The sequence below is a fragment of the Peromyscus eremicus genome, chromosome 9 (assembly GCF_949786415.1).
Source record: "Peromyscus eremicus chromosome 9, PerEre_H2_v1, whole genome shotgun sequence".
In the NCBI taxonomy this organism is placed as follows: Eukaryota; Metazoa; Chordata; class Mammalia; order Rodentia; family Cricetidae; genus Peromyscus; species Peromyscus eremicus.
The window spans coordinates 88,403,164-88,417,115 of record NC_081425.1 but is presented as its reverse complement, the minus strand read 5'-3'; the positions used below and the strand labels follow the sequence as shown (position 1 = coordinate 88,417,115).

At 39.3% G+C, this 13,952-nt stretch overlaps 1 protein-coding gene across 1 annotated transcript in view; it reads left to right on the top strand.

Moving 5' to 3' along the window:
- The window catches only part of Dennd6a (DENN domain containing 6A), a 50,305-nt gene extending 36,611 nt beyond the window's left edge, over positions 1–13,694 (top strand). The window contains exons 15-20 of the mRNA XM_059273988.1: positions 1,402–1,491; positions 8,736–8,789; positions 8,895–9,004; positions 9,361–9,463; positions 10,765–10,839; positions 11,509–13,694. Of these exons, the coding sequence (XP_059129971.1) occupies positions 1,402–1,491; positions 8,736–8,789; positions 8,895–9,004; positions 9,361–9,463; positions 10,765–10,839; positions 11,509–11,640 (564 nt within the window). The 3' untranslated portion in view covers positions 11,641–13,694. The remainder of the gene's footprint in view (positions 1–1,401; positions 1,492–8,735; positions 8,790–8,894; positions 9,005–9,360; positions 9,464–10,764; positions 10,840–11,508) is intronic.
- Positions 13,695–13,952: the final 258 nt, after the last annotated feature.

Sequence of the window (13,952 nt, the reverse complement as noted above, 5' to 3'; positions counted from 1 at the left end):
AGTGTCAATTCTCTTTCCCACCTTTTATGTGAGTTCCAGGGAAAAATGCCTTTATTCACTGAGCCATCTTGCTAGCCCTGAATCACTTTTGTTTTTTGCCTCGCATACCTCAGTCTTGAATTACTTTTCAGTCCAAGCTTTAGTTAGGTCTGGATGTCGTGGCTCATCCCTGTCATGCTAGCACTAGGCCACTGAGATAGGACGATCTTAAGTTCTAGACAAACCCGGCTAGATAGGGAGTCCTTGTCTCTAAAATAAGTAGATAGTGCTGGCGAGGTGGCTCAAGAGGTGAAGGTGTCGGCTGCCAAGCTGGCAGCCTGAGTTTAATCTCTGGGACCCACCTGATGTCAGAGAGAGGAGAAAGCTAACTCCACACACTTTGCTGTTGTCCATGTGTGCCACTTCCCACCTCCCAAATCATACACACATACTGCTGCACACAAAATAAATGCATAAACCCGAGTTCAGTCCCAGGAGCCACATGGGAGAAAGAGAGAACTGACTCCTGCAAGCTGTCCTCTGAGCTATACAAGCACTCCTTGGCACATATATGCACATGCACCCATATACACAAATAAGGGTAATAAAAAATTTTAATTGAAAAAAAATCAAAAGACCAGGAGCTGCAGAGATGGCTTAGTTGGTAAGGTACATGCACACATAATCAAGACACCAATGCAGCAGTAGCCATAGACTTGAGTATTGGTTCTGTAGCTATAGAAAAACAAGTCAGTCTGGAAACTTAGACATTGTTGTAAATTGTCAGTAGCATCTAACAGTAAGAGAAAGTATTTTTTAAAGATGTCAGTTGTATTAATACAGCGTATGCAAAATAAAGATTATTTTCACTGTGAACTGATGCTCTTAAGTATGGGATAAATGATATTAATAAATCTATAGGGTCTCAAATTTATGTTTGAGTGATAAAAGCAAATTATATGTATCAGTACATATGTTTAAGGCTGGTTTAAGTAATGTTTAAGGCTGGTTAAATGTACCCATTTCTTCAAACATTTATAATTTTTTTGTGGTAACACATTTAAAATCCTTTCTTTTATGTTTTTGAGATAGGTAGTATGTAATTTTTCCTGTGGTCACCCTACTGTACAATAGTAACACACCAAAACTGCCTGCTGCTATCCAGCTGTAACTTAGTACAGTTACAGAAAGTTCAGCCTTCCCCTCCCCACCCCAACTCCCTAGCCTCTAGCTAAAACTTCCTTTTACAGAGTTTTACAAAATGAACTTCTAATTAAGTTATTTTTCTGTAACATTCTAGCATTTTTTTTTTATTGGTTGTTGATTGGTATTAAATTTAAATGCCTGTTTACAAAACAGTTGGACTTGGTCATTATCTTACATTCCCGAACACTAACATACGGGCTTCTGTCTTCTCTCAAGGGTGTACAGCAGAAACGTCCTTCTGAGGCTCAAAGTGTTATTCTCCGACGCTATTTTTTGGAACTGACACAAAGTTTCATCATTCCATTAGTAAGTTATTAATCTTAATAAATGTGATTTCTGTCCTCTATATCATAAGTTCTATGCTTTACCAGTTAGTGTGTTTATTGATTTAAAAGTTATTTACGAGAGACCTGGATTCTTTGTTCTCATTCTCTTTGGTAAGTCATTGATCCTCAGTTTGCTTGTCCACATGTGGCTGGTTCTGTGATTCCTAAATACCTTTCAAGTTTGTTGTGACATTTTTTAAGTAGGGTTGGAGTTTATTAAAAGACCTTTAATATATATTTCAAGCACTAGGATTAAGGGAGAAAGAATAGCACTCAGAAAGATACCCCTAAGAATATGGCTGTGGGCTTCTTGAAGGATTGTCACATGTTGTAAGTCTTGATTGAGATACTGATACAATTTTTTGACTTGATAAAATTTTATTCTTTTTTACTTTCCATTTTTTAAATAGACATAGAATTGTCTGAGTTGCTTTTCTATTTCTGTGATAAGAGACTATGATCAAGGCAACTTATAGAAGAAAGAGTTTATTGGAGCATACAGTTGCAGAGGATTAGAGTCTGTGACCATCATGGAGGGGAGCATGGCAGCTTGTAGGCAGGCATGGTGCTGGAGCAGTAGCTGAGAGTCTTAAGTCTTGATCCACAGTCATGAAGCAGAGAGAGCTAACTGGGAATGCCGTGGGCTTTTGAAACTTCACTTGACCCCTAGTGACACACCTCCTCCAACAAGGATTAGGAGGCCACACCTCCTAATCCTTCCCAAACAGTTTCACCAGCTGGGGCCAAGTATGTAAATACATGAGCCCCTGGGGCCATTATCATTCAACCACACAGAATGCACAGAATTAAACTGATGAGGGTGGGGCATGCACAGTAATGAAGGAGGGTGGTGCTGGGATTGATCCCAAGGCCTTGCACATGCAAAGCAAATACTCTACCACTGAGCTATAGCCCTAACACTATACTACTGATTTTAAGAGATGAGAAAATTAAGCACAAACAATAAGATTAAATCCATAATTCCAGGTGATAAACAATACAAGATACCAGCTAGCTGCCTCTGAGAAACTGATTGATCATCCAAGGTGATTACCTAACAGTCAGATACTGAAGTGGAACATTACTGTCCACACCTGTAATCCCAGCACTTGAGAGACAGCAGTGGGAGGGTTATTGAAAATTAGAATACAGTCAAGACCCCACAGTGCCATCCTGCCTCAAAAACAAAAAACAGCAACACAAGAAAGAGCTGAGCATGGTGGCACATGCCTTTAATCCCAGCATTTGGAAGGCAAAGGCAGGCAGATCTCTGTGAATTCCAGGACAGCCAGGGTTGTTATACACAGAAAACCAATCTCAGAAAACAAAACAAAAAAAATAAAACAACAACAACCACCAAAGGCCTTGTTTTGCAAAAGCAAGATCAGGTTAGTTTATCAACTGCACAGTGGAGCATGTGGCTGTATCCTCATTTGTATTTGTTACTTAAGAACCATTAGTCAAGTGTAGTCCCTCCCTCTCTCCCTTCCCTCTGTCTTTCCTTTGGTGCTTAGCGTTAACTGCCATGTGTCAAGGCAGATCAGCCTTGTGAGTGCTAGGATTATAAGTATGTGCCACCACACCTGGACAAGTATAGTGTTTATTAGGTACCCCAAAGCCTATTAAATACATTATTAAAGTTGTATCACCACAAAGCCACAATGTTTTACACAAATTGTAGAAGTACTTTTTCGTCAGGACTGCCAGCCCACATTTAACAACATGGAGACTTATTATTAATTATGAAAGCTTGGCCTTTAGCCTAGGCTTGTCGCAACTAGCTCTTATATCTTCAGTTAACCCATTTATGTTAATCTGTGTTCTGCCACATGGCGTTACCTCTCTTCCATCTTGCACCTCCTGTTTCCTCTCTTTGCTTGGAAGTCCTGCTTATACCCTGCCTAGCTATTGACCATTCAGGTTTTTATTACACCAATCACAGCAATACATCTTCACACAGTGTACAAATATCCCACAACAATAAACCTTGTATTATTCAGATGTTTTATCACTGTGACAAATTCCTGAAAAAAAAAGTTAAAGAACAGGATTTATTTTGACTCATAATTTTAGAGACTTGTGTAAAAGGTTAGACTGTTGCTATTGTTTTAGGCATGAGACAAGGTAGACTATCACAGCAATGTGAACTTGTAACACAGGCTGCCCACTTCATGAGAAGGGGCCAGGGCCAGGGTGTATATCCAGAGTTGTGCTGTTAGTGACCTCTAGCTAGCGCCTACTTCAGTAATAGCCAATTCCATACAAACTCAGCAGTGGGTTAACCCATTAATGAATTTAGTACTTTTATGATCCAATCACCTCTCAATTTCATCACCAGCTAGAGAACCAAGCCTTCAACATATGAGTCTTTTTGGCAGGATACGTTATATCCAACCACAGAACCCCCTTAATGTAGTGATTTTAGTATCAGTGTTATTCATTCTTTAGGAACTGAAGTGTTTCAATTGAATTAATTTTTAAATTACTATGAACACTTTAACTAGTGTAGTGAAGCTATTTTTAGTAGATACTTATGTCATTTATCCAAAGACAATTTACTGCCAAATGCTACATTAGATATTAACCAGTCCAACATGCATACCAGTTTATCCTCTAGGTATAATAGATGTTTTTGGTGATTGTTTTTTGTTTGATTTTTGAGACAGTGTCTTTCTGTATAGCTCTGGCTGGTCTAGAACTCATAGAGATCCTCCTGCCTCTGCCTCCCAAATGCTGGGATTAAAGGCGTGTGCCACCGTACCTGGCTTTGGTGATTGTTCTATGAATTTATGTATGTGCAGCATTCATAGAACAAATAATTACAAGTGATGCAGACACCCAAGGATAGGGTTGGGTTTGTGTTAGCTGTCACAGACCTAGATATAAATCCCCACTAGGGCAAAGCTGGATCCAGCTGTTCATCAGAAATGACCAGTGGAGGGTGTCAGATGCAACAAAGAGGAAGAAATACCCAGAAAAGCTGCCGAGAAAATGCCCCTTCCACCATAGTACTGCTGTTTCTCATATTGAGAGGAGCTGTAGTCATTGGGTTTTTCAGGAGGAACTTCTTGAGTGGGATATTTTCTGGATGATTCAACAAATCCTATATCTAATTTATGGTTTCCTTCATGATGCTTTTCAGCTTCTTCCCTTCTCTTAAATACCATCTTCCTCAGACTAGGAGCTCTTATCTGCTCCAGTGATGTGGGGATCTGTTTCAGGAGGAAGTGAGGAATCTGCTATAGTAAGAGCTTGTGGCACTTCTAGATTCAGATTCATACTAAGCACCTGGAAGTCTTTTTCCCCATCACCCTTATAAATAGAAACCAAGGCTGGAGCTAAGTTCCTGTTTCCTGTATTGCTGAAGTATGTCAGCAACCCCACAAGTTTTGGCACACAGGCTGCTCTATGACAGGGACCCTGGGGTGGCTGCCTCTGCCTGGTCAGGGTTAGTGCAGGGCAGTGTGCTGTGCTTTGGCCCAAGTTGGCCCAGGGAGTACATAGTCCTGGTACACACATCTACTGAACTAGTCTGTTGTGAGATTTTATATAATGCCTGCATTTTGGACTTTAAAAGGTCACCTTGGAGTTTCTTCTTCTAATACGGTTTTTTGTTTGTTTGTTTGTTGTTTTGTTTGAGATAGCGTCTCACTATGTAGTCTTGGCTGCCTAGAAATCACTGTATAGATCAGGATGGCCTCCAACTCACAGAGATCTGCTCCTGCCTCTCAAGTTGTGGGATTAAAGACATGTACCACCATGTCTGGCTGATACTGTTTTCTTGAACAGAATTTGATACCACATCCAAGAAGCTATATAACTCTATGATAAAGGGAACTATGTGTATCTTGTTCCTTAGCACTCCCGCAGTCTGATGTAGGGTAGACTTTTAACTATTTATTGAGTAAATGACTAATACAGCCATTCTAAGGAATTTAGTGGACTGACATATAAATATAGGCAGTATCACAATAGCTTGGTCTGGAGATTGTATCATTGCTTTTATGTCATTATTTATAGAATCTATGAAGATATGAAAGCAACCTGAAGATCTTTGTTGTTCATTTTAGAAAAAAAGTATTCTTTCTTCATTTGGGGATGGAATTTTGATTCATTTAAACCTGTGTTGTGTTGGGGATATAATTCAGTGGTACAATAAGAATTGGTGGTGAGACCTTGGATTTGATGCCTGGAATCAAACAAATGAGACAGCTTGTTTAAGTAGATCAACTTTTTTTGGTACACAAGAGCACAGACTGAGCTGAGCCTGGTCACTCACTCCTGTGGTCCCAGCACTCAGGACTCCGAAGCAGAAGGGCTGTCATCACAAGCTGAAAGCCAGCCAGGGCTGTGGGTTAGATGCTGTCTCAAAAATAACAAAACCAATCAAAATGCAGAGTTTTAGAGTCCAGTTCCAGCTGATAATCCACAGCACAGTTCCTACACTGAGGGCTTAGGGGTTATTGTGGAAAAGGGAATGGGATGTTTGTAAGATCCAGAGAAACAGGAAGTTTTCTGTGAGACTGTATCTTAGAAATGTCAGAAGTCTCACCACCCTGGCTGCCGACACATGAGCTGAGCGGTGATGACAACAGCAGGCATACTCACATAGAAGGGAAAGTCCGTGAGGCTTCGACCAGACAGAAACTCTAGCCAGCTAAGAAAGGCTGAGAGTGGGAGAAAGCCTTCCCCAGGAAGAGCTCACCATTGGCTGTCCAATACTGAAGGGTCAGCCCTGAAAACACACAGACAGGTAACAGTATACAGGCAGAGCAGGTTATATTTATGTATGTGAGACACACACACACACACACACACACACACACACACACACACACACACACGACAACAGTTCAAGAGGCCATGAGTGTGAGAGACAGTAGGCTTGTGGTTATATGGAAGGTTTGGAAGGATGAAAGGGATGTAATTATTATCTTAAAAATATTTAAATAAATAGCAACAATAAAAGAAAGAAAGAAAAGTGAGAGAATATCAAGTATATCTGAATTCAAGTTCAAATGAGTCTGGTCAGGCCGTTTAGCTTTTTGAACCTTCAGTTTCCCAGTAGTTACTTTCACAAATCGTGTTTTCAAGGATTACCAGAGATGAAGCATTTAAAGTGTTAAGTATATTTTCTGACATAGTTAGTCAACACAGTTAACTATTGTCATTCAAATTATAAGGGGCTGGAGAGATGGCTCTGCAGTTAGAGGAACTTGCTGCTCTTGCAGAGAGGACCCGATACCTGTTCCAGCACCCATTTCCAGGGGCTCAAAACCTCCTGTAATTCTAACTTGAGGGCATTTAACACCAGCTTCTGATGTCCATGAGTATGAATGTGCATGTGCCTGCACACACACATAAATAAAAATAAACCTTAAAAATATATCTGAGTTTAGAGCCAGATAGAATAGCATAGTCTTGTAATTCCAACCATTGGCGTGGGGGCAGGAAGATCATGATTTCAAGGATAGCCAGGAGTACATAGCAAGACCCTGTTTGAACAAACCAAACAAGGGCTGGTGAGAGAGCTCAGAAGGAGAGGCATTTGCTGCACAAGCCTGGCAACTTGTTCGGTCACATGTAAAGGTAGAAGGGGAGAACCAACCCACAAATTTGTCCTCTGACTTCCATGTGTGTGCTGCGGCACACAAGCCCATATAGATCATGCACTCACACATAAATAATTTTAAACAAGTGAAGATATGAACTGGACACAGTGTCATGTCTCAGTTACTTGGGAAGCTAAGGTGGAAGATCACTTGAGCCCATGAGTTCAAAATCAGCTTGTGCAGTACAGCAAACCACCAATCTTGGAACAAAGGAAAAGTAATCCGTTTTGAGTATCCAAGTCTTAGTTAAATTTTGTTGAAACATGACTTTCCAAGTCAGTTTAACTGGAGCAGTCTTTTGTAGGAAATGGTGAAATCATTGAAGGAACATGATGGAATAATTCAGATTCGGCTTGTCAAGGTGCTCACTGAGGAAAGGCACTTGCTGCCAAGCCTCACAATCTGAGTTCCATTGGAACAGCGCTTACTTTCACATACATGCCCTGCGTATGCACGTGCACTTGCATGCACACGTGCCAAGAGAAACACACACAGTAAATAAATGAATGTAATAACTTAAAAATATTTAAAAAAAAAACACTGTGGATCACTTTTTCTTTCTATATACTCACAAGATCTATCATTTCTGTGACTCCATGAGGTATGCAGTTTATTACCTCACTACCAAGCAAGCAATCAGTTCTGCAGTAGATACCAGCAAGGTGTCCTCAAATTCAATTCTGACACTATGCCTGGCGATAGCTTCAGATGCCAAATCCTGAGGGCTGGATTCTTGAGTTTGCCCTACTCCATGTTAGATGCCAGTCCTAAGCTCCAGTCTATGCTTAGTACTGATCCACTGTAAATCCCATAATCCCTTCTTCAGAATCTACTCATTTACTTGAGTGACTCAGGGAAACATTGATATTAGTTGGTGTATTATACAAAACATTACAAAGTACAGATATATATATATATATATATAGATAGATAGATAGATAGATAGATAGATAGATAGATAGATGGGATAGGGTATGGAGGGAGAGACATAGAGCTTGCATGATGTCTCTGAGTGTGCCACCCACTATAAATGTCATGTATTCTGCTATCTTGAAACTCTTTAGCCCATGTCCTTTAGATTGTTACAGAGACTTCATTGCATAAGCATGATTGAAGCATGTATATCTGTGTCCAGATGTTATTGGCACAAAGAGTGCATGTTCTGGTCGGATGCTATCAGGCTGGGTGGTGACCATCAGCAAAGCCTGTCTGTCAGATCCTTTCCTTACAGGTGTGATTGAGACTCTTTCTGAACTGGAGGTCTTAACCACTCCTTCTAGACAAGCCTAGAGTAAAGAAGTCATGGTCAGCAAGGCCAGGGAAGATGAGATTTTTGTAACCTACTGTGGGGAAGAGAAGTTCTAGTTTTTATGAACTACCTATAGTAGGGAGTTATAAGCCAGAAACTGGATGGAAAAAAAAAGTGTGTGTGTGTGTGTGTGTGTGTGTGTGTGTGTGTGTGTGTGTCTGTCCTAGTATGACTTAGAAAACCATTTTATTAAAATGTAAGACTCTTAAGTAAGACTATGTAAGCACTAACATTCATTCATTCATTGTCTGTCTATCTATCTATCTATCTATCTATCTATTTATTTATTTATTTTGGCTTTAGGAAAGATATGTGGCAAGCTTGATGCCTTTGCAGAAAAGTATTTCTCCGTGGAAGGTATGTGCTAGTCAAGTGCTTTCCTCTTTGAGCTGCCTAGCTATAGTTACCCTTTTTGAATAGAGCAATTCCTTATCTCTAAACATAGTATGCCTTGTTTTCTAGAGTCCACCCCAGTTAAGACAGTTCCTTCCAGAAGAATTTATGAAAACACTTGAAAAAACGGGGCCTCAGCTCACATCTGGAATCAAGGGCGATTGGATTGGACTTTACCGGTTAATCACTTTACTTATTTTCCACCTACCTGTGAATCTTTACTTAAAAACTAGTTGTAAAACCTAGATAATTCATGTAACATGTATCTCTGAACTATAAGAAAGGAATGAAAGGCTAGAATGGTGGCACATTGTAATCCAAACACTTGGGAGGGAGAATCAAGAGGATCCAGAGTTAAATGTCATCCTCAGCTTCATAGCAAGTTTGAGGCTAGCCTGGGTTACTTGAGACCTTGGGTAGGTTTGTTTGTTTATTTTGTGTTTTATTTGTTGGTTGTCTTGTTTTTAAGAGGGGTTATTAAAAGAAGAAATAAATATTAACCAAACTTTGCCTTTTTTAAAATTTATTTTTGTAGGCAGTTTCTAAAGTCTCCTAATTTTGATGGCTGGTTCAAGACCCGTCGGAAAGAAATGACCCAAAAATTGGAGGCACTTCATCTAGAAGCTCTTTGTGAAGAGGTTAGAAAACAGTGTGTTAGTATGATGCAAGTGTTAATATAGAGGTTGAAAATAATACTTAGAATCCACTTTATTACATTTACTTATTGTGTGTGTGTGTGTGTGTGTGTGTGTGTGTGTGTGTGTGTGTGTACATGTTATAGTGTGAGTGTGGAGGTCAGAGGACAGCTTTCATGAATCAGTTCTCTCCTACCATGAGGGTCCCAGGTCTAAACTAGGGTGTCTGGCTTGGCAGTAATGCCTTTATCCACCAACCCCCACTTTATTATTATAAATAGTACTCATAGCTAACGTGCTCATATCTTGTCCTATGAGTCAGGACTCTCTTAATTATTACAAAAATTCCTTGAGGTGGGGGTGTTGTGATGTGCATTATGCTGCAACTGTGGTTTAGGATTTAGTGAGCTTGCCTCAGTTTGCACCACCCCAAGTTGTGAAGCCATGGAGTGCTGTGGTCTGCTTTTTGGTCTACATGAACTAATTGTGCACCTCTCTTCCCAGTTCTGTGTTCAGACCTCAGTTAGTAGCATGAAGTCACCTGCAGTGGGAGTATTATACCACAGAAATTGGCAAATCTATAAAGCAGAGTGCACCTGGGATCAGGACTCCCGCCCCTGCTGTGTGGCTCCAGCTGTTTCCAGTGTGACTTAGTCACCATCTCCAGTTAGTGCTGACAGTTTTGTTGACGTGGTCGGGCTGCATTTTATACCTGTACCTCACACCAGCCTACTTCAAAGGAAGCTTCTTGAGATGATACAGTCTTACTTTCTGTTGTATTTCACTTTAAATGTTGAGGTGGGCTGGTCACAGTGTTAGCTTTCCTAATCATAAACTCCTAGTGACTGTGGCTTTTAGACAGATGCCGTGGTGACAGCAGCCACAAGGAAGCCCTATGAAAGTTTTATTCGAAGATACGAAATTTATATAGAGTAATGTATTCACATTTGGTTATCTTGACTTGTTAGCTAAAAATTCCTTATAAATTACTCTTATAATAAAGAAAGATTAGTGTTTATTGCATTGAGCTGCTGTTTTGTTTTTCCCTCTTGACAAAGGGCCACCTCAGAAAGGAGTTTTCTTAAGTTTTGTTTACAATTGTTTTGGCTAATGTTAAAAATGATCTCCTTAGCAGTTTTGAGATTTTCGTGAAAATTCCCTTTGCACTGTCCTGCTGTGTTGGAGTTGTGTGTCCTGTCTTCCTTCCCATCTTGTCCTTCCTTTCCACTGGTCTCACTGGTTGAGACAGAGAGGCTCGAGTATTTTTTGAGTATGTACCAATTTGGAATTTTCTTACTGTCTAGGACCTCCTTCTCTGGATCCAGAAACATACAGAAGTAGAAACAGTAGACCTTGTGTTGAAGCTTAAAAATAAGTTGGTATGTAACTAAAGAGATGAAGATATAATAATATACAATGGACCTTTTGTGAAAATACTTTTCTCATCTGAGCTGACTCTTAATATGTACTGCAGAGGTAACTTTTTAGAAAAGATTTGAGATTGGACAGTTGATGGTAGATCTCACTAGAAGTATTTGATCACTCAGACAGATCACAGTGATTTCAAATTATTCTAAAGCTATTTAAATAATTTTAAAAATTACTTACGAGTGTTTGGCCTGTACTTATTAAGTGCACCATATGTATGCAGTGCCTGCAGAGGCCAGAGGAGGGCACCCCATCATTGGAACAGTGAAACTATGTATGTGCTGGGAACGGTATCCAGGTCTTGTACAAGAACAGCCAGTAGTCTCTCCAGCCCCTCTAAAGATACTTACAATGGAATCTTTTGAATGCTATAAAACCATCATCTCCCTTACATTTTATGCCGTATGATATCCTCAGGCACCATTTGTGAATTTATAGACTAACCTTCTATCGAGGTCCCTTGACACCCTCTTCCCCACTTAGTGGAATATCTCTACGGTTTTGTTTTCTGTACATTCTAGACTAAGACCTAAAGTTTCAAGATATCAGGATATAAAAATGTGTTTATATAGTATGCACAATGCATTAATACAAATTTACTTAAACTGTTCTTTATGCAGTTGCAGGCTGACCGAGAGAATTTACCTGTGAAACCAGACACTGTGGCAAAGTTACGGACACATATAGATGCAATTATCTTAGCATTGCCAGAGGACCTGCAAGGCATACTGCTCAAGACTGGCATGACATGATACAAGGTTTCCAGCCAAAAAGGACTGTACACCATGAAGCAAACTGACAACATTTCCTCCAGACGCACAAAGAAGCTGTCTGAGTGGCAGTAACATGGAAAACAGCAGCAATTGCTAGATACAGGTGGAAAGACTGAGCTGTGGAAGACATTTTAGTACATTCTGTGGTGGTTCCACGATACTGCAATTCCAAGAGACATTTCCCTATTTTTAATCATGTTCTGAAGTGCTCTTAGGAGAGACCTGTGGGCCGTCAGTTAAGTGACTCCAAACTGCAGTGCTGGCATTGCAGGTATTTTTTAAATTGGTGCTGCTTTGCCCAATCGTGTTGAAACTCAGGGGATAGGAAAATCACGTTCACACTGGCTGTCTTCTTAAGAAGGAAAGACTGAATTTTCCAACTCTAGTTGATAGAACTGAGGCTTATGTAGTGCCTTCCATTGTCCTATATGTTTCACAGGGTCCAGCTGCTAATTATAAAGCTTTTCCTTTTTTTAATTATGATACACAACTTTTTAATTATGTCAAGATTTGCTCAAAAGTGTTTTTTGTTGCTCCTCATGTTTATTGACAGGTGTTTTAAATTATCATGTAGGTTCTCATTTCACTGTTTTTTTTTTTTTTTTTTTACCTTTTTCAAAATTAGGTTTTATGAGTTTCTCCAGAGGAAGGAGGCATATGTAGTTCTGCTTATGGAAGAGTTGATCTTCCTCTTCCCTTTTACTAACTGGGCCTGTATAAATTAATTAATTTGAATGTCTTTGGAAGACATTCTCACTATGAACGTCATAGTCAGCTGTTTTTTTTAATAATTATTTTTATGTCAAAAGTATTCATAAGCCATTCATGTAATAATTATTTGAGGATTTTAAGTTTAATTTTCAACATTATTTGTTGGGTGATACTATTTCCCCTAAATTAATGATTTTCAGAATACTTTTCTTGCTGTTGTTTGATATGGGAACTTTTATCTAAATCAAAATTATAGTTTTGTTTGTTTGTTTTGTTTATACTACCTTGCCAAAAGTAGAATAGTATTATTTGATGTGTTAAGATTGTTTGGTTGTGTTTAAATGGGAGTGTCTGCAGAAGCCACTGTTCAGATAGGCACACAGGAAGTAGCACATATGTAAATAGCTGTGTCTTAAGTACCTTCCAAACAGCCCAAATTAGGTGTATGTGTTTTTCAAAGAGTGGCTTCAGAAGCCATCTCTTGTTCTCTATTGATGGTAAAGGGCATTCCTGATCTAAGATGGTTCCTTGTGCTCGTGACTGTGGTCTCACAGCCAAGTGTGCCCTTTAATCATGGATACAGTCTCTTGAAACGTACCACTGTCATAGAAAGAATAGGGCATTTGGACAAATCATTTGTGTGGATTGTATGGGTTATTTTGTGAAACAATACTGACCTTTCAGAAAAAGGGCAACTACTTTTTTATGCTAATGTACTGCATAACTTTCTGGGAAACTTTATTTAGGTAGAAATGGTCATCTTATTATTTTTCAGAACAATGTATTTTAATAATTTCACAATTTATATACAGTTTGTGACATGAATATGAAAGTCATTAGTGTTATATCAAGTATGTTTTGAAATATACTTCTGTGGGATATATCACTTGAAATTTATTTTGCACACCTAAAGAATAACATGAAATATCAATTAGCATAATAATGCTGTCTTTACATTTACCACATATAACAGAAACTTAACACATGTTAAAAACCAAATCATACTCACCTACTTTATCTCTTTAACTTCAAATTATGTACCTGCAAGAATATCTTAAGGTTGCATTGGAAACCCAAGAAAGACTCAATGGGAACTTAATTTTTCATGTGATTTTCAGAATTGTCTTTTTTTTTTTTAGAGTTTAGTATTCAAACTCTGCCATTTAATGTGTTATCTCCACCAGCATAAGAAGGAATCAGTGCTTTTAGAGTGTTATGTAATGCCTAGTGCCTTCTATTTACAGTGGAAAAGAGGTTTTGTGGAGGCATTTATGGTCATTACCAAAAGATGAATTAAAGCCTTGGATTTTAAAACACCTGGATAGCTTGTGTTATGTCTCTTCTCTTCTGGTCATTTCTTGTTTTGGAGACAGGTTTTCTTGTGTCCCAGGCTAGCTTCAAACTCGCTGTGTAGCCAAGGATGACCTTGAACTTCTGCTCTTCCATTTCCACCTCTTCAGTTGGGGGCTCACAGGCCTGTTCTCCCATGCCTGGTTTATGTAGTGCTGAGGTTTGAACCCAAGGCTTCATGCTTTCTAGGCAAGCTGTCTGCCAACTGAGCTGCATCACCAGCCCTAACT